Source organism: Lygodium microphyllum, chromosome 11, assembly GCF_053477565.2.
Source record: "Lygodium microphyllum isolate KBCC chromosome 11, Lygodium_microphyllum_v1.1.10, whole genome shotgun sequence".
Taxonomy (NCBI): Eukaryota; Viridiplantae; Streptophyta; class Polypodiopsida; order Schizaeales; family Lygodiaceae; genus Lygodium; species Lygodium microphyllum.
In genome coordinates, this window is record NC_141145.1 from 151946448 (window position 1) to 151968424 (window position 21977).

At 42.8% G+C, this 21977-nt stretch overlaps 1 protein-coding gene across 2 annotated transcripts in view; it reads left to right on the forward strand.

Annotated features, from left to right (window-relative positions):
* Positions 1 to 1347: 1347 nt before the first annotated feature.
* LOC148029533 (RING/U-box superfamily protein) overlaps positions 1348 to 21977 on the forward strand; it is a 43910-nt gene continuing 23280 nt past the window's right edge. The window contains exons 1-2 of one of the 2 annotated variants that reach the window (XR_015692439.1): positions 1348 to 2219; positions 2423 to 2499. Coding sequence is in view for 1 of the 2 variants with exons in the window: in XM_087688388.1 (XP_087544514.1) it covers positions 1694 to 2219; positions 2423 to 2499 (603 nt within the window). In the remaining variant the exon portion in view is untranslated. The remainder of the gene's footprint in view (positions 2220 to 2422; positions 2500 to 21977) is intronic. The other variant, XM_087688388.1, reaches the window with a different exon arrangement.

The following is a 21977-nucleotide window of genomic DNA, read 5'->3' on the forward strand; positions in this document are numbered from 1 at the left end:
ACCTAAGCTTTGATTTGCACTTGCATGGCAAGCACCTTTATAGGCATGTGGGCTACATGAAACACAAAAGGAGAAGATGGCTATTGGTTGTTGCTTGAACAATAGCAAGCGATAATGGTTAGCCAAAATTTTGTCGTGCTTAAGAGAGAAGGGAGGAACTACTCTTCTTTAAAACAACTTTCCTTGAGGAATCATAAACGAGTTTAGAAAATTTAATGCATTGGAGACCTCCTTTTTTGATTATGGCATGACTTGATGAAAGTGAAAACAACTAGCAAATCGATGTGCAATGACCCTTATAGGGAAAGCCATCAAAGCAAGGAAAAATTAAGCCCCTTCTCATGAAGCATTTCAAGGGTCTATGGAGAATAAAGAGCGTGCAAAGAAACTTGCGTGGTGTGATGGGAAAAGAACACAAAAAAGAAATAAATGTAGAGACTTCCTCACGAAGCAAAAAAACTTGTCAAAGTGTCTGGTTGATACTCTATGATTGGTTTGTGAGACTTTTGCATTTGCACAATTCTATGAGCCCAATATTTTTGAAGGTGCTACTTAATGAACCACTTCGAATGTTTTCAAAAAATCCAAACCTCTGCTAGTAGATGGTTTGACATATCTCACGTGGCATCTGTGACACACTATTTGCTTATACGTGCTACATAAGAAGGGGCTCATAGGGCACATTTTTAGATACATTTGGACACATGCTCTATGTAGATGAGCCTATCAAACATGTGAAAAGGAGATTGATTAGTCTTGGAAAATATGGACAGACATCAAGTTCCCATGTTGAACAAAAGATAAAACACCCTTGTAAGTGTGATTGTGAGCTTTGATCCATGATTGGTTTATGAGACCTTTGCATTCAAACAATTCTACGAGCCCATATATTTTTGAAGGGGCTAGGGAATCATTCTGTGTTTTCAAAAATCTGAATCCCAGCTAGTGTATGGTGTGATATCTCTTGTGTGTCGCATTTGCAACACATTGTTTGGCTATATGTGTTGCATAAGAAGGGGCTCATAGGGCGGGTTTAGACACATCTGGACAGCCACTTGATGTAGGTTTGTAAGATCATTTGTCCATCCCATGAACAAGAGCTACTACATGCTGGCAAATGCACTTGCAAGCTTTTGAACTTGTGGCTAAAGCTGAGGAAGGAGCATTGCCCAATGCCTATGCAAGTGGACTACAACGGATAATTGGCAATGTAAAGTGAAAATGATATACCTACGAAGAAACTATTTGATCGCCAGTCGGGATTCGTGAACACGCACGGATTGCAGTGCAAACCGGCCCATGGAAGAATCTTCAATTACGAATCACGAAGCGAAAATAAAAAGAGGACTTTAGGAGGAATAAAACGTCTTTGTTTTTGATGCTTGAAGGCTTATTCGTTAATAACCCTCCTGGCGTGTGTTCCCCCTTGTTAAGCCTATAGCCCCCCTCCTAACGCGGGCAGAAAGACAGAACCAGGCCGTAAGGTTTCGTATTGCCGTGGCGCGACAGCGCCTCCGACTTTGGACCGATCGCTCTCCTTCTAGCTCCTCTCTCAGGAGTCACCGATTTTGCAAAGACACCATCGTTGTCTGCGAAAGCTAGGGTTTCCAGCACACTTGAAGGAGCCAGGGTTTGCTGAGACCGCTCTCCTGGCCTCGCAATTTTATTGCATCGCTCCCGCAGCCTCCCACGAATGGAAAGCTCTGGATCTTCTTCTGGCGACACACACAGACGGCGCAGATATGATTTGCACTTGTATTCTGGCCTGCTGCAGGCTCCTGTTCACGCAGCCTTAGAGCTTCTCGGTGTTTACAGGGGCTCCACCCATCATCCTGACAATGAGACACCGAGCACGTCGTCTTCCTCTTCAGCTGTGGCAGTCAACCGTAATAGGGACTCAGGCACCAATGGAGATGCAGAGGTTTCTATCAGAATCACCGCCATGGGAGAGATTAGACCGGCTGCGGATAATATCAATAGCAACTCAACTGTATCCGCTCCTCCGACAGCAACTGCTGAAAATGCACAGAGTTTAGCTAATTCCAATGGCATAATTACTACGGGCCAAGTTCTGGAGAGTTCTGAGCCGGGAATGGCAGCCATTGAAAGGGATACAGGTCCACAGAGATATGATTTTCAGCAGCTTGCAAGATGGATCGAACAAGTTTTGCCATTCTCCATGCTTCTGTTGATGGTGTTCATTCGGCAGCACTTGCAAGGTAGGCATCTTAGTTTAGATCTGCTCATTTACTTTGTCACTGTTTGCACCTATGCATTTGATGATGACGATGATGTCTCCCTCAAGCATTTAATGCAATGTTTTTATAACACAGTGTTACATTTTACTGTGTGTCCATATGGTTTCTTAAACTGTGCAATGCTAACTGGACACCCAAACATAACACTGTGCTTTCTATTTCAGGCTTTCTTGTAACGCTCTGGATTTCTGCAGTCATGATCAAGTCAAATGAACTTTTGCGAAAGCAAACAGCACTAAAGGTAATGTATGCAATTCTTTTGTCTCTTGGGCCTACTGTAAAATTGTACTTGTGGTGGGCACTTCTGGCAGCTGCCTGTTTTTAAAATTTTGTTCTGTATCCTGTAGCATCACCTAGATAGGCAATGCCTTATTAAAGTAATGTAGCATTGCTTAGATAGACAATGTCTACATGTATCAATATGTATCGATATTTATGATGGTTTATATGTCATCTATGATCTATTCAATATCCTGTTATTTGTGTCCAAAACTTGCACTAGTTCTTTGTTGTCTAATCCTTGACTAGCTGCAGACTGCCATGCTCTACATAGACTGCCATATTACTGCCCCAACCATGCAGGCTGTTATTGTAGATCTGCCATGAGGCTTATCCGGCAGACACACAACATCCTTTCCTTCAAAATTCAGGTTTGTTATCCTTGGATTGCTCACTCCAGCCAAGTATAGGCCACCTTCGTCCATCGGCATTGAATGTAGTAGTTTTAGGCTCTCTCTCTTCAATTGCTAACTGGTTGCCTTGTGAATGGCCTTGTGAGTGTACTGCAAAAGCGGAAATCCCCCCCCCCCCCCCCGCAAACAATACTAAAAGGGTGAAAGCCAAGCCTTGTTGGTCAAGCTTGAACCTCCTTTCACAGCCATTGTTGTTGTCTTGCTCATCACCTTGTTACACATGATGTGATTTGGCTAGGATGGTGAAGTACCCCTAGTGGATTGGCACTAAGTCACTTCATGACGAGCGAGATCAATGGTACTAGCATTCATCCCAAATGTCCAAGGATATAAGACTTCCCTCCTTATGTATGATTGTTGTCGTCAGCAATATCCTCAAGAACAAAGTGGGGAAAATGACTCTTCAATCATCATATTGGTTCTCATGTAGTCTTTGCCTCTGGATGGTTCTTCCACTTGACCAAATACTTCGGATAAAGAGTTTGATGAGATCATTCAATCATATTGTCAAGAATCAAATTGGACTCAAGTGGATTATAACAAGCAATGTTCTTGAGTTATGGGACTTTCTCAATTGGGACTATTAGTTCACCTCACCCTAGTCGTCCTTCCAAACGGCTCACATGGAACACTAGGCAAACTTAGATATTCAGCGGTGACCCATATGAAAGGAGCACAATTTCTCAAAGATAACTTACAACACTTGTCAAATCGGAGTCCTTTCGGACTTCTAAGATAAGCCATGTGCCCTCTTGGAGCTCTTGAGGAGTGTAATTTTGGTTAGTATAAAATATAGCATGATCTTGGGGGGGTTTAATACCTTTGTTTCTAATTGTCATAATCTTTTGTGTATTGGGTAGAAAGTTAACCATGGACTACATTTTCACCCCCTTGAGCTTGATGACAATTGGTGGTTTTGACTTATAATCGTACATCAACATAAATGGTTTATTCCTAGTGATTGACTACTTAGCACTATTATAAGTAAACTCAATTTGAGAAAGACAACATTCTAATCGGGGTGTCTATAGAAGACATGTATGCACCATATCCTTTGCATTGTCTCAAATTTGATTTGTTCTTTCGGTTTGACCATTTGTCTTAGGATGTTTTGAGCAGGAGATGGATAATCGAGTCTCTAATTTATGAAAGATTATTTGATAGAAATGATAGAGTGAACTTAGGATCATAGTCATGACTATTTTCTTGGGGAAACCATAGAGGTTATACAAATGCTTAGTAAAAGGGCTAGCCAACTTGTGGCTTTCGAAGGTTGTATTTGTTAGAATGAATCAAGCCATTTTTGTTAATCCATCAACCTTGACTTAGATTGCATCATGATCTTGATGCGTAGGAGGTAATCCTACTACAAAATCCATAGAAATGCTACTCCACTTTTTATAGAAAATTTGTAAAGGGTGTAACATCCCTGCTTATTCATGCTGTTCAGCTTTATTAAGGCGACATTGCAAGCTCTTACATATGTAAGATAACCAAAGTCCTCACATGCGGCCAATAAAAATATTGAGTAACCAAGGTCAAAGTCCAATGTATGCAAGGGTGTCCCATACTCTCTGTCTCATGACACTTATAATCTTTTTGCAGATATCCCCATGATCGACACACACACACACACACACACACACACACACACACACACACACACATTGCCTTGTTTAGCATTACAGATGGTTTGATGGAATACTTTTCTATCATTATCATGGCTTGTCATGTGTGCCTCGCTTTGATGCACAGGTTGTGAGTGGATCCTAGCACATGGAGAATGTCCAATCACCTTCGCTTGATTTTAAATATATATACAAGTGCCTTTTTGAAGATTCTTAATCCCTAATGTTAGATATAGAATTGTTCCTTGTGGTGGCTTTGCAAGCCCAATTGAAGGAAATGCATTGACAATTTGCCCAACTTTTTGTTTATGTGTGCAGCCATGAGGATGTGGCCTCTTTAGTTTCTCTTGACCCTTTAAAGGGGAGAAGAAGGAATGTGATGAGATGAATATTGGCTCGTTGTTTTCTAAATGGACGGTCTATATTGATATGTCTTAGTTTGATGATGTTGACGCATCAGAAAGATATAGATTATGTTGCAAGGAAAGATGTACGCTTGCTAGGTGCGGCTATGCCCCAAGTTGAAAACATAGGTAGATTTTCAATTGTTTATTGAAAGTAATTTGTGACTGACAATTGGATTGAGAACTTTTGTAAGTTGTTCAAATTGGATATGGGTAAGAAGACCTTGGAGGCATATTCGCAAGCATTCAAGAACTTTCTTTACAAAATGAAGGCCTTGGACGATCCACATGTTAGCGTGCCATTTAATTCTCTCAATTTGTCATCTCTTGATTGTGAACTTTGTCAGAGTTTGATGAAGATGTTGGTGCTTTGACTGTTTTTCCACTCAAATTTGTTTGCATTTCTTTCTCATTAGTGTTAGGTGTGTCCACATTGCATGGGTTGTTGGCACAATAACTATTGCACTAACAGTGAAGGATTTGATATCGGGCATGAGATGGACAAGTGTATAGGCCAAGTTGTACGAGGACATGGCAAAAGAATAAGATATTGTTGGGTGTAAAGGCCCTTTATGCGCTCTCTCATGTATATATTACTTTACACACGTGAACTCACCCTAGCGGGTGTAAGTGTACCGTACCCTAAGTATAAATACATTCTTTTATTCTTTGTGTGTACCACACTGGTACACACCTATTGGTAGTCTCTCACTCTTACACTCTCTCACTGTTTAGCACCTCGATTGATGTTCATGCTTTCTCTGCTTTTGCTCGCGCTCATTAAATTGGTATCAGAGCCAATGGCTCACTCAAGCATGTAATCGTGACCGGTAGCCACTGCTAACAGTGCAGCTGTCACCATTGGGACCAACAGGCGTAATAGTTTGTCGGGCCGTTGAGGAGTAGGTAACATGCGTCAACAATCAAAGAGTTTAGTTGACGGGCGCTAGGCGACAGGGTTGGGTGTAGGCGTAACGGGCCAGGTGATTGATTGTTTGCAACGGGCGATTGCTGCGTGACTATTGCATTGACTGGAGGCGTGTAGTCGCGACGGATTGCTAAACTGATGCGCGGCGGGACTGGAACTGGAGGCGTGCGTCAAATGCGCACGCGTGATGGGCGACAAAGGGCTGCAGGAGTTGACAGGTCGTCATGCCGCACGGACGACGGTTAGTAGGTCAATGGCCCCAATATTTCTTTTTTTTTCTTTCTTAAAATAAAAATCTTTAATCTGATTTATTTTCCCTCATGCGGGTGTTCATGTGAGCAAGCACAGAGTACGAATCTGCGCCAATTTGCTGCATAAAATTTGGGGCTTTTCCCAGATTTGGTGCCAGACACGTGTCAGTGACTCCTGATCCATAAATTGCAAACATTGAGTGGACGGGTCTCAGAAATTTTGAGGATTTTCAGATACAAGTGAATTTTTTGCTTGTTTGAACCAATTTCTTGGAAATTGTGGACTCTTGGACCTCGAAATTTTGGGGCTTTTGTAGAATTCGTGAAATTTCTGCAACATTTACTCGTACTTGATGCTCGGGAAGATGTATTTATGCAATTGGAGCAGATTCACTGCAGAAATTTTGGGACTTTTAACATTGGTGATGTATTTTGAGTTGTTTTGAGAGTGGACGGTGAAATTTGCAGCAGATTCATTGTTGAGTGGGAGTCTTTTGAGTTTTGGATGCTTCAAATGTTGAAAAAGGGGAGCTTCTCTTGGTACATGTATTGCTGAATACTCATTATGCAGTGAAACAGTGGTAAATACAGCATTTGGGTCGTTGCATCTGGGAATTTTGGTGATGTATTACTGAAGTGGGAGCTATCCTTAATGCAAATGTATCAGATTTGATTCGTGCATATGCTGTAATCAGTACTTGAGACTGAAATTTGCAGCTGAACATCTGCTTCTTGGACATCGTGGAAGTACAAGAGTGTGTATTTGTTGTTACAATTTAGCAACCTTGCTATTGGCTGAGAGCATTCAGCCCTTTATCACAGCTGTGTATTGTTGAAGATGGTTGGCAGTGTATCTACATCTGACACAAAGAATCTCTTTGAGATTCGTAAATTTGACGGCAATGGTTTTGATCTTTGGAAAGATTGTATGTAGAGTATACTCCTTCTAAAGGATTGTGATGATGCTTTAGAAGAACATAAGCCTGTTGCTTTGTCAGATGAGGATTGGGCTAAAATGAATAAAAAAGCCATTACTTACATTAAATTGGCCGTCACAGATGATATCTTGGTTGATATAATTAGGCTTGATACTGCCTATGTAGTTTGGGAGAAACTCAAGGCTACTTATGAGAATACAACTCCTCTCAATTAGGTACATCTCATGTGGAAGTTGGTCAACTTAAAGCTTGATGAGTCCAAGCCTGTCTCAGAGCATTTGAATGCCTTCACTGGTATTTTGAGTCAGTTACAGGATGTAGGTTTGCCAGCCTTTGATTCTAAATTGAGGGCTACCTTCTTACTCATGCCCTTACCTGATTCATGGGAAGCATTGGTTGTGTCATTGAGGAATAACCCCAGCTTGACATTTGATGGCGTGTGTGATTCTATTCTAAATGAAGAGATTAGATGCAAGGTAAGTGGGGAAAACAGTGGACCAGCCTACAATGTAAGAGAAAGAACTAAAAAAAGATATAATGCTGCAAATAAAAACAAAAATCGCAGCAAAAGCAAGGAAAAACAGCAAGATATAACTTGTTATCAATGTGGTTGCAAAGGGCATAAAAAGCCCGATTGTAGGTATTTTTAAAAGGAAGAAGAACGCAAGAAGCAGGCTAATGCAAAAGACAGAAAGAACGACAAGGATGGCAGCTCTAACCCCATAGAGATAGAAAAAGCAAATGCGGTATCTAGTGTTGTTAGTGAGGAAATAGAAGATGATAAAGATGCTAATTTGTTGGTTGCATTTTTAGATCCGCTTGCTATGATAGTGGAGGACATGTATATCACTAAAACAGATGTGATAGATGCTTTGTTGTTAGCTCATGATGGTTTGTCATAATCGTGGATTGTTGACAGCAGTGCTTCTTTTCATGTAACTCCATCTTGGGAGTGTTTTTCTTCTTATGCAGAAGGTAATCTTGGAAAAGTCTACCTTGGCAACAATCCTTTCATGCATGTGATATTGAAGGAATGGACACCCAACACCTGGCTCTAAAAAATGGTTAGGAATTGATTCTTCATGATGTTAGGTATGTATGTGGCATCAAGAAGAGCTTGCTTTTTGTTGGGTAGCTAGACAACAAAGATTACTTCACTACTTTTGGTGGTGGTATGTGGAAAATACAGAAAGGATCTATGCTAGTCACTAGAGGTGGTAAAAAGGGGACTGTGTATTATCTCTACTGCAAGACACTTCCTGGAAAGTTTGTTGCAGTTACTGAAGTACAGTCACACATGAAGTTATGGCATAAGCGTCTTGGACATATAAGCCAAAAGGGTTTGTAGGCACTCTCTTCATTTGGAAGAGTTGACGTGAAAAACTCAAAGCTTGACTTTTGTGACAATTGTGTTCTTGGTAAACATGTAAAAAGCCATACTCTCATGGAGCCTCTAGGAAGGCATGTATCTTGGATTTAGTCCATTTTGATGTTTGCACCATGTCAATAAAAACTCATAGTGGTTTCTGTTATTTTGTCTCTTTTATTGATGAAACAGAAAAATGAGACATTGAATGCTTTTAAAAGGCTTTATGCATTGGTTAATACTCAAAAAGGCTTAAAAGTTAAAATGCATAAAAAAAAGATAAAGGGGGAGAGTATGTGTTTAAAGAATTTAATAAGTTTTGTGATGACAATGGGATTAAATAAGAGCTTACAGTTCCTTACAATCCATCATCTAATGGTGTGACTGAGCGAATGAATCACACGTTATGTGAGAAGATTTGGTGTATACTGTCTATAGCTAATCTCTTGCAATCGTTTCGGGGAGAGGCACTTAAAATCACGGTGGATATTTGCAACCGATCTCCACATCGTGCACTTGAAAGTGGCATTCTTGAAGAGGTTCGGTCTGGCAAATTCATATGACTACTTAAGAGTCTTTGGTTGCGAATGCTATGTACATGCACTTGTTGATAGCATAAGCAAACTTGACATGAAATCTCATAGAGGCATCTTCATGGGTTATAGAAATGAAGGTGAAATGGGCTATAGAGTTTGGGTTCCAAGCATGAAAAATGTGCTATGCAGTCGGGATGTGGTATTCAATGAGTCAAAGCTATTGAAAAATGTCACATCTAATGACTAAGACAAAAAGAAAGTTAAATTTCAGCATGATCAATTACTTGAGCAGCCATCAACCATTGATAATTCAGCTCCTTTTGATGTTGATTATGACAATCAGCGTATCATTATTGAGCCAGATGAAAATGGGCAGCAAGGGGATGCTGACGAACATCAGCTTGAGCACCAAAATCAACATGCTGAAAATGAATTACAGCAGCCTGAAATTGTATTACAGCAACCTGAACATGAAGTTCAACAGCCAAACAATGAGGTCATTGACATTCCCTTGGATGTGGATCCATTACCTGATAACACAGATCATTGGGTAAGAAGGTCTACACATGTCAAAAGACCTATACAAAGATTTGATCCTTCTTTGGACTGCATTTTGTGTCAGAGTGTAGCGGTGCGGAAGCGTAGGACTGAGAGAGAGAGAACGCAGAGAGAAAAAGGGAGAGAAAGAGACAGTGTACAATGAAGATCTGCTGTATAAAGAATGCTGAATACAAAGATATACACGGGCGCAGTGCGCTGGACTGCGTGTCTCCACCTCGACGATGCGACCTGCTGTCCACCTCGAAGTCTGCTGCAGTCTGCACTGTCTGCTGTCTGAAATCTGTGAACAGAGACAGAAATCTGCACGGCACCGGTCTGTAATCTGCGACAGAGAAGAATAGGTAGACTGCTGAAGTCGTCGACAATAAATAGGCGAAAAAACACCTAGAACGGGGCTCCAGAAATAGGGCGCAGCCTGGTAAAAAACGGCTGCAGGTAGTCGGACTGCTACGTGGCAGTCCGACTGCACAGCCCGACTGCAGCTGCTGGTCCGACTGCTGCTGCTGACTGTGCAGCTGCCTAAACAGGCTATGATCTCTGACACCCCCTCTCAGAGCCTGGACAGGGCAGAAGCCTGAGGGATCTGGAATGTTGCCGAAGTAGAGCCTGAGGAAGCGCCTTCGTAAACAAATCCGCAAGATTATCCTCCGTCTTGCAATACTCCACAGTGATGGTCTCATCCAGAAGCTTTTCTCGGATGAAATGGTACTGAATCTCAATGTGCTTCGTCCGGGCATGAAAAACAGGGTTTCTCGCCAAGGCAATGCAACTTTCATTGTCACATCGCAGCAATGTAGGACGAGTCTGGGGGCACCCAAGCTCCTCCAACAATCTCCGAAGCCACACAACCTCGCATGTGGTGGAAGATGCGGCCCGATACTCCGCCTCAGTAGACGAAAGGGCTACCGTGGGCTGCTTCTTGCTACTCCATGAAATAACACCTGCACCCAAAGTAAAGCAGTAACCTGTTGTAGACCGCCTGTGGTCCACGTCACCGGCCCAATCCGAGTCGCTCTAACCTGCAAGTACAAGATCTGACCCATCTGTCCCTGCGGGGTAATGAATCCCCAAATCAGACGTCCCCCTCAGATACCGAAGTATCCTCTGAGCAGCCTGCCAATGCATGGTCTTAGGTTCACTCATGAACCCTGCCAAGAGCCCAATAGCAAAACATAGATCAACCCTCGTGTTGAGAAGCCAAATCAAAGACCCTATTAACTGTCGATAGCGGGAAGCATCCGCCAAAGGAGAAGCTGAATGGGAAGTGGCCTTCCAGTTCGGATCCATAGGAGTAGAGAGGGTCCGACAATCTTCCATCTCAAAAGTCACCAAGAGCTCCTGTACATATCTCTGTTGGGAGAGAAAGATCCCCCTCTGAGACTGATAAATCTCATGGCCTAAAAAGAAATGGAGTAGCCCCAAATCCGTCATCTCGAACGTCCGATGTAAAGCTGACTTTGTCTCCTTGACCTGCTGTGCATCATCACCTGTGACAATCAAGTCATCAACATATAATACAAACAGCACACAACCATCCTCGGAAGTGTGAACATACAGCTGCGGATCGGCCTTGGACCGCCGATATCCCAACTGAGTCTGGAGGAACGAATCAATCTTCTCGTTCCAAGCTCGCGGGGCCTGCTTGAGACCATACAGGGCCTTCTTCAACCTGTAGACTTTCCCATCTGAAGAACCAAAGCCAGGAGGCTGCTCAACGTAGATCTCCTCCTTCAAATCACCATTCAGGAAGGTTGACTTCACATCCAGCTGATAAACAGGCCATCTCCTATGGCCAGCCAAAGCAAGAACAGCTCTAATGGTTGCCATACGAGCTGTAGGGGCAAAGGTGTCATGACAGTCAATCCCTAGGCGCTGGGCAAAACCCTTAGCAACAAGGCGAGCCTTGTGCTTATCCAAAGTACCATCACTAAGATATTTGGTCTTGAAGACCCACTTGACTCCAATCACCTTCTTCTTAGGGGGGCGTGGCACAAGTGACCAAGTGCCATTCCTCTCAATAGCCTCCAACTCAGCTTCCATAGCTTTCTTCCATGGGGCGGACTGTAAAGCCTCCTTCACGGAGGTGGGCTCTCGATCCTGCATAACTCGGGACATCAAACAATAATTGGAGCAAACAAGCTCCGAAGAATGCGCCTGGTGCCTCCGTGACCGCCGCGGACCATCCTGCGGTCCCCACTCCTCAGGAACCCCCTCGATCCCTGAATCACGGAGTGTGTCACGGGCCCAGCGAGGAGGAGGCCGAACCTCCCCTCGTCGTTCTCCATCAGTAGAAGACTCTGGGATGTCCACCGGTGGTAACTCCTCAGAAGGATGCGATGGAACAGTAGACTCTGTGTCAGAAACAGAATCATAATCAAACGGCACAGGCTCCAGTGGAACTGTAGAAGGAGCCAAACTCTCCCCTGGATCTCCAAGAACGGGATACTCCTCACCCGTTGAAGAAGCCGGAACCTCCACAAACCGCACATCACGGCTAGTATATACATCCCGCTTGACGGGATCATATAGTCGGTAGCCTTGGGACTGAGAGCTATAGCCAACAAATACCTGTTTTCGGGAAGCCGCTTCAAATTTGTCACGGTGAGCCTTGGGAATGTGAACATAGGCATCACACCCAAAGACCCGAAAGTAAGAAACATCTGGCTTTGTCCCAAAATAAGCCTCAAACGGAGTCATTCCTTCCACGGCCGAAGTAGGGGATCGATTAAGGATGTGGACTGCAGTAGCCACAGCCTCGGCCCACAGAACCGGAGGGGTGTGTCGGTGCTCCATCATGGTGCGCGCCATCTCGATCACACTGCGGTTCTTCCGTTCTAGAATACCATTTTCTTGAGGAGTATTGGTATTGGCAAACTCCTGGTGAATTCCTCTATCTGCACAAAACCGAGCAAATTCATTAGACACAAATTCACCTCCCTTGTCGGATCGCAAGGTCTTCAACTTCCGGCCTGATCGGTTCTCCTCAAAGAGAAGCCAATCCTTGAAGTGCGAGAAAGCTTCTGATTTTAGTGTCAATAAATAGGCCCATGTCATCCTGCTATAGTCATCCACGATCAGCATGAAGTAGAGCTCCCACGCAGGGACTCATTCCTCATAGGGCCACATAGATCCGTAGATACTAGCTCCATCGGTGAAGTAGACCGCCGCGAAGCTGTGTGGGGAATGGCATCCCGATGCTGCTTCCCCCGTATGCAGGAGACACATGGATGCTGGCTCACCACTATATTCGGCAACCCTCGAACAAGCTGTCCACGTGACGCCTTCCGAAGATAGTCATAGTTCAGGTGACCAAACCGAGCATGCCATATCTCAGACTGTGACTGTGAGGTAAGAAGAAGAGAAGAGAGGGCAGTGGAAGACTTCAGTTTGTAAATGCCGTTCTCCTTATATCCAGATGATAGAACCTTCCTCGATTCACGATCAAGGACTCGCACAGTAGAATAGTCAAATTCCACCAAAAGACCAAGGGAGCAAATCTTATGAACTGAAAGGAGATGGTACCCTAATCCTGGTACATGCAAAACCTCTGAGGTATGGGTGCCACCTCGTCCATCCGGAATAAGCTGTATCTTACCCCGACCTGCAATAGAAACTGAAGAGCTGTCTCCAATGAGGACCTGCCCATGCGAAGGTCGCAGCTGGGCAACACCATCTGATGAAGGAGTCATGTGCCGTGAGGCACCACTATCAATAATCCACTCTCGAGATTGGGGAGCCGCCATCGCAGCATCAGAAGCATTCGGTGAAGCGTCCTCAATGACAACTAAATGTAGAAATGCAGCTGATGAGGGTGCAACCACCACTCCAGAATCCTTGGTTTCCTTCTTCTTGGTGTCCTTCGAGTCTTTGTCAGGGCAATCCTTCTTCCAATGGCCAGTCTTTCCACAAATATGGCATGTGGAGTCTTTGTCCTTGTCCTTCTCCTTGTCCTTCTTGGACTTGTTATCCCCCTTCTTCTTCTTTTGGTCCTTCCCCTTCTTCTGAGAGGCTTGACTTGTCAACGCCTCCCTCTTGGAAGCATTCTGTCCCTTTAACTGTTCCTCTTGGTCCAAGACCATAGGAACCAACTCTTCCCACCGAAGAGTAGACTCTCGCCCCAAAGCAATAAGGGCAGAGTAAAATGTACCAAATCGTGGCGGCAACTGGGACAAGAGTGTGATTGCCATGTCTTCGGAGGAAATTGGCTTCCCCGCATTCTGAACCTGCATCTGTAGCTGCCTTAGCTTGTTAATGTGTTCCCTTAGCGAAGAAGACTTATTGACGGACAAGGTCCGCATCTGTACCTTCAAAGAAACCCTCTTCATCAGGGTCATCCGATTGTACATTTGATCAAGCTCCAGCCATATCTCACGAGCCACCGTCAAGTGCTCGATGTGAGCGATCACGGCTGTAGTGCATGATAGAAAGAGAAAGGATCGAATCCTGGCATTCAGTTTGTCCCAATGAGACTGGGCCCTGGCCAACTCCGCACGAGCATCGGAAGAGAGTTTGGACTCATCTCTTACCGAAGGCCGGTCAATATCTTCCTGTACCAACTCCGCCAAATCATAGGACTCAAGAATGGCCAACATCATAACGCGCCAAATGCGGTAGTTGTCGCCGTCGAGCTTCTGATCTGTAGGAAGAGCCAGTAGGACAGGCACCTTCCGGTCCATAATCGCCTGGAATTCCAAGTCCATCTCTGTAGACATCTTCACCTGCAATGCCTTCTCAAACGCAAAAGCAGCCCCCTCTGACTGGGTAAACTCAGCCTGCTAAGGCTCTTCCGCGTCCTGAAGCTTCTTCACCCGCCGGAGGCGATGAAAAAGCAAAACCTGCACTTTTAGGTTGAAAACTCAAACTTCCTCCGCGTCAAACAGCAGTAAACAGCAGCAAATCCACCACCTGTACTCCTTTCCTGTGCGCCCACACTCGTTTCAGCCTAGTTCCAAGGCGCAGCCCTCCTGTCTGCCCTTAAACGCAAAAAACACAAATTTGTGTCGCGATGGAAACTCCCCTTCAGGTTGATTCTGCGCTCAGTCAGCCCTCAAACACTGCTCTGATACCATGTCAGAGTGCAGTGGTGCGGAAGCGTAGGACTGAGAGAGAGAGAACGCAGAGAGAAAAAGGGAGAGAGAGACAGTGTACAATGAAGATCTGCTGTATAAAGAATGCTGAATATAAAGATATACACGGGCGCAGTGCGCTGGACTGCGTGTCTCCACCTCGACGATGCGACCTGCTGTCCACCTCGAAGTCTGTTGCAGTCTGCACTGTCTGCTGTCTGAAATCTGTGAACAGAGACAGAAATCTGCACGGCACCGGTCTGTAATCTGCGACAGAGAAGAATAGGTAGACTGCTGAAGTCGTCGACAATAAATAGGCGAAAAAACACCTAGAACGGGGCTCCAGAAATAGGGCGCAGCCTGGTAAAAAACGGCTGCAGGCAGTCGGACTGCCACGTGGCAGTCCGACTGCACAGTCCGACTGCAGCTGCTGGTCCGACTGCTGCTGCTGACTGTGCAGCTGCCTAAACAGGCTATGATCTCTGACATTTTGTTCATCGATGAAGGTGAGCCTCTTACGTATAAAGAAGCCTTTTCATGTGAATTAAAGAAAAAGTGAGAGCTAGCTATGCAGGAAGAAATGAAGTCATTGTATCAAAATGATACTTGGGATTACATTGCCCAAGGATAGGAAAGCCATTCTTAACAAATGGGTCTATAAAATCAAATGTGTGGATAGCAAGCCCAAATACAAAGCTAGACTTGTGGCCAAGGGCTATACACAAAAGGAGGGTATTGATTTTCAGGAAGTGTTTTCTCCTGTTATCAAAATGACCACTCTTTGAGTGTTATTTGCCACTGTAGCATCTATGGATCTTGAACTTGATCAGATGGATGTTAGAACTACATTTCTGCATGGTGATCTGGAAGAAGAGCTGTACATGAAACAGCCCGAAGGCTTTGTTATACAAGGAAAGTAGTAGTTGGCATGTAAACTTAAGAGAAGCTTGTATGGTTTGAAACAGGCTCCTAGACAATGGTATAAAAAGTTTGATGCCTGCTCTCACATGGATTTAATAGTAGTGCAGATCACTGCTTATATATTAAGAAGGCTAATGATGGAAGCCTTATTATACTTGTGCTTTATGTGGATGATATGTTTATTGCTGGTAAGCATATAAGCAAGATTAATGCATTGAAAAGATAGCTGAATTCAGCCTCTTCCATGAAGGATTTGAGTGTAGCTGTGAACATATTTTGGGTATGTGTGTAACACGAGATAGAGAGCAACAACTCTTATTTCTCTCACAAGAAAAGTACATCACCAAAGTACTTGTTCGTTTTTCTATGGCTGATGCTAAGCCTCTTGGTATATCTTTTCCACCTTATCTTAAGCTTAGCAAAGCAGATTGCCTGAAAGATGATAAGGCAGCTAGTACTATGAAGGGTGTTCGTTATGCTTCAGCTTGTGGTTCACTCGTGTATGCTCTGGTTGCCACTAGACTTGACATTGTTTATGTAGTGGGAGTTGTAAGCAGGTTCATGTCAAATTCTGGAAAAGCACATTGGGAAGCAGTGAAATGTATTTTACGGTATCTTAAAGGCACACAAAGAAAATGTATTTGCTATGGCAAGGATACATTAGATGTGCAGGGGTATTGTGATGCAGACATGGCAGGTGACTTGGATACTCGTAAGTCTACTAGCAGGTACATCTTTACCTTGACTGGTGGGTCAGTTTCTTAGTGCTTTAGATTGCAAAAAATAGTAGCACTCTACCACAGAGGCTGAATATATTTCAGCCACTGAAGCTTCAAAAGAAGCAGTTTGGCTTGGTTGCTTAATCAAGGATTTTGGCCTGCCTATCAAAACACCTGTATTTACAGCGCTTTCTATATTTGGCTAAGAATGCCATGTTTCATGCACGTACCAAACATATTGATATTTGGTATCATTTTATCAGACAGGTTCTGGATGATGGTCTAGTCACACTGACTAAGATCAAATCACAAGATAACCCTGCAGATGTTCTCACTAAAAGTCTTGCAAAGGTTCCACATGAGCATTGCATTAGACTTGTGGGAGTTGGTTAAAGGTTCGCTTTGGACCTTTAAGTGGAAGGTTGTTGGGTGTAAAGGCTCTTTACGCGCTCTCTCGTATATATATTACTTCACACATGTGAACTCACCCTAGCGGGTGTAAGTGTACCGTACCTAAGTATAAATACATTCTTTTATTCTTTGTGTGTACCACACTGGTACACACCTATTGGTAGTTTCTCACTCTCACACTCTCACTGTTCAGCACCTCGATTGATGTTCATACTCTCTTTGCTTCTGCCAGGCTCATCAGGCGCAACATGAAACTTTTATTAAATTGAAAATTTGCACCTTAGAATTGAGTTACATTGACCTTATAGCACTTTGTCGTAGCTTCAAGCACATGATCAGATTAGTGGCACACTTTGACAAAATGTGGCACATAGATTCAAACCTAGTTACTTGTCTTGTAGATGGATGGAGATACTAGCATATGAAAGGATGCCTCTACAAAGACTTAAATGGGATTTAGGAGAGTTGATGTGGAGGGTCTATAGGGGGGATGTGAAATTTTGGGATATTTTAATCTTGCTGCTAACATTTGATTAAGTTAATAATCAAATGTGCAAGGTTGTTTAGGACATGTGATTCTTCTCTTTGTGTGGGGCGCTTCTACAATTAAATGCGGCAGATTTAGCATGTTTGCAAGCCTAGAGACATGGAATTTCACTGGTGCAAGGTGATAATTCAAATGAGGAGTCTATACATACTCCCTTGGATGCGTGGTTTGATCATTGCAAAGATTGGAGGTCAAGGTTCAATTTTGCATAGGAACCATCACGTGACAGGTCACCGAGATCAGAGCAGCCCTCTCTTCATGTCTCCCATAGGGCTCGTCTTTCTTGCCCTTGGATGCCTATGATGGTACCTTTTGTGTATTGCATGTTCTTCCTTCTCTACTCAAAGAAGGTTGTTTTGATGGATCTAATTATTGACTTTGGTCCTGCAAAGTGGAGTGTATTCTTGATACTTTTGATCTTTTGACTTTTGTTACTATCCATATTTCTCAGCCATTGTAGGATCTTGCTATTGGTTCATGTATGGATCATGCAACCCTTTGGTATAGGTTCAACTCTCAAGCTTAGACGTTTCTCCTCATGAATATATTGTTCTTGTTCATGTGCGCAGGTTAAAAAGTGTGGACAAAGCTTTCTTCTCCCTACCATCAAAAGGCTTTTGTGCTTCATATCACCTCAGAGAAGAAGCTTCACATGTTCTCACTTGATGACCCCTCTTTTATGAAGGTCCATGTCAACAAAATGGAGGATATGAGGAATGAGCGTGGATGAAATCTTTGGAGAATATGGCCATGGTCCTTCTTACCCAACTACCATCGGTGCTGCCATCATCTTCAGCCTCATCGGGTGCTCTCACTGATGCTTTGGGGCTGCATGCAGGGATTGAATCAGTCCGTTGTTGTATTCGGCTTTCTTTCCAGATTTAGTGCAAATATCTCTTTCATTCTTGGTGTCTCAATCTTTCCCTTTTCTCTCCATGTGTGTGTTCCTCATCCGTTGCATGCTCTCACATGGTATCATAACCTAAGTAAGGACGTGGAGGTTTCCTTCACACAAGACCACCCTATTCTCGAAAACACAAATTTTCAGCCTGCTATTTGCTGCAGAAAACACAGATATTTTGCATTCTAGAAGTGCTTTCAACAAAGATGGGACATCTACAATTGATTTCTTGCATGTATAGTTGATTCTTCTCTTCATTTGGGCTCTTCTTCAGTAAAATGCAATAGATTCGGTGTGTGCAGCCTAGAGACATGGGATTCCATTGGTTTCAAGGTTAGATGAGGAGTCTATTTATACTCCCTTTGATAGGCGTAGTGATCATCTTGAAGATTAGAGGTTAGAGTCTCATCCTACATAGGAACCATCACCCAACAGGTCATAGAGATCGGAGCAGCCCTCTTCTCCCTCTTTCATGTCTCCCATAGGGCTCAACCTTCTCACCCTTGGATGCCTGTGATTGCACCTTCTATATAGGTACTTGTTCTTCCTTCTCTACCTAAAGAAGATTGTTTGGATGAATCTAATAACTCCCTTTGGTTTTGCAAAGTGGAGTGTATTCTTGATACCTTTGATCTTTGGGCTTTTGTCACTATCCCTATTCCTTCGCTTGTGGAGAATTCCACTATTGGTTCATCTATGGATCATGCAACCTGTTAGATTACGGGCACAGATTTTTCAAAACTGATGGAAGCACGAGTGTTCTTCACCTCCCAGCCACGCCTAGATAAGTGCTGGCCCTCAGTCTTATCTCTTTGCCAGCCGTCAACTTGCTGGAGTCCTACTATTCCTGGACTCCCTTACTCTCTAGGCTCCCCTTGATCCCGTTCGGGCGCCCAAGAGCCCGGACGGTCACTCTTGTGCATGTTCCCCTAAATTTACCTTAATGTAACATTAAATATCCCTTTTAATGTCACATTTCACACTTATGACCTTAATGTGACATTAAATATCCCTTTTAATGTCACATTAATGTCACATTTCCTTCCCCTTAAGAATCGGTTTCGTCCTCGAAAACGATATTTGGAAGGTCTAATTGTAAATCGGGAAACCTTTTCTTTAAAGTACTTACTCGCTCCCATGTTGAGCTTTCCTCTGAACAATCTTTCCACTTAACCAAACATTCTTGATAAATAGTATTTCTCGTTCGTCTATTACGAACATTTAATATTTTTTCTGGTTCATGTGGATTAGATTGATCATAGAATAACTCCTCAATATCATCATTTAGGATTAGATTATCCAAATCCCCCAGCTTCTTCCTTAGTTTACTTACATGAAAAACTGGATGTATTTTACTACCAGCAGGTAGTTGGAGCTTGTAAGCCAATTCTCCCACCCTTTTAAGTATTATGAAAGGACCACAATACCTTGGTGAAAGCTTTGGACAATGTCCCTTTTTCATAGTTTTAGTTTGTTCAGGCACCTTAAGATAGACCAATTCTCCTTCTTCAAAGGAGATGTCTCTTCGGTGAGGATCTGCATATGCTCTAGCTCGACTTTGAGCCTTTTTAATATTTTCTTGAGCAAGTTTTAACATATTATTCATATCCTCCAAAAAGTCTTTAGCTACCCGAACCTTTTCCTTATGCAATCCTACTGCAAAAGGAGCTCTGGGCTGAAACCCATACATCAACATAAACGGACTATATCCAGTGGAAGAGTGTTTGGCACTGTTATATGCAAACTCTGCTATCGGTAAATACTCTTCCCAATTAGTTTGCCTTTTGCTTACATGTGCCCTAAGCATATCTTCAAGAATTTGGTTAATCCTTTCAGTTTGCCCATCTGTTTGCGGATGATCCGCCGTACTCATGCTAAGTTTAGTATCCAATTTCTTAAATACCGCACGCAAAAAATGGCTATCAAATTTTCTATCCCGATCAGAAACTATATTTGCCGGAAGGCCATACAATCGGTATATGTTCTCTACGAACAATCTAGCCAATTCTGGTGTTTTAACATCAGTTGAAGTTGGAATAAACCTAGCCATTTTGGTTAACCTGTCCACAATTACCCACATAGAGTCGTGCCCCCTCTGTGTTCTAGGTAAAGCAACAATAAAATCCATGGAGATACTCTCCCATTTTCCCGAAGGAATTTCTAATGGATGGAGAAGTCCTCCCATTTTTAATTTTTCAGCTTTATTAACCTGGCATTTATTACATTTGACCACATAGTCAAGGACGTCCTTATTCATTCCAGGCCAATAGAACTGCCTTTTAATAAGACTATAGGTCTTATTAACTCCTGGATGTCCCGCACTAGGGGTATCATGACACTCAAAGAGTATCTGGCGCCTTATTTCTATATCTTTCGGGACACATACCCTACCCTTGTAGAGTAAATAACCATTATCAATGGTAAAATTCTTCCACTTGAATCCAGTTTGAGCAACCCCTGATGCTCCATTTCCTAGTTGAACATCCTCAGATATTCCTTCCTCAGTAGAAGCACTTTTATTTGGATCCCCATTTTTTATTGCTTCCCATATGTTGGAATATGCCGGATCAACCTGACATTTCCCTTTTAAAGATTCAAGCAAGTTGGAAGTGAACTGAGTAAAACTCTATTCATTAATGATGGGCATTCTGCTGAGTGTATCAGCTACTATATTATACTTTCCTTTTCTATATCTTATTTCATAGTCGAACTCTTGGAGGAGTTCGGCCCATCTGGCTTTACGCCCATGTAAATCTGGTTGATCATTAAGCCACTTAATGCTTTCATGATCCGATAAGATCAAAAGTTTGGCACCATACAAATAATGCCTCCATTTCTTCATTGCATGTACTATTGCATACAACTCCCTCTCATAAACAGAATAATTCTGTTTTGCACGATCTAATTTCTTGCTTTCAAAAGCAACTGGTCGACCTTCTTGTAATAAGACCGCGCCTATTGCCTTGTCACTGGCATCAGCTTCAACCACAAATGGTTTATTGGGATCCACTATTAATAATACTGGAGCTGTAGCAATAGCTACCTTAAGTTTTTGAAAACTTTCATTTTGGTCTGTTCCCCAATTAAAACTTTTCCCTTTCCCTTTAAGTTGGTCTGTCATTGGAACAGCTATTTTGGCATAATCTCGAATGAATCTACGATAAAATCCAGATAAACCTAGGAGGATCTGCAGCTCTTCCAGGTTCCGTGGAGGTGGCCATTCAATAATTGCCCTTACTTTTTCTGGATCCATGTTGATTCCCTCTTTCGAGATTATATGCCCTAAATATTTGACCTCTTGTGCAAAGAATTCACATTTAGTTTTCTTCGCATAAAGGGAATGTGTTCTTAACAGTTGGAATACTAATAATAAGTGTTCCAAATGTTCTTCTCTTGATTTACTAAAGATCAAGATATCATCCAAAAAGACTACTACAAAATGTCCTAGATAGGGCCGTAAAACACTATTCATCAGCTTCATAAAAGTAGCTGGTGCATTAGTGAGACCAAAAGGCATCACTAAAAAATCATAATGCCCATATCTAGTACGAAATGCCGTTTTGGAAATATCTTGTGCCTTAATTCTTATTTTGTGATAACCTGATCTTAAGTCTATCTTTGTGAAGAATTTTGCCCCTTGCAATTGATCAAAAAGATCTTCCATTTTGGGCATAGGAAATTTATTCTTCACCGTTATTTTATTAAGTGCTCTATAGTCAACACAAAGTCGCATAGAACCATCTTTTTTCTTTACCAATAAAATTGGTGAAGCCCAAGGTGAATTACTGGGTTGAATAAACCCTTTATCCAGGTAATCCTTAATTTGTCTTTCAACTTCTTGATGCTGTGT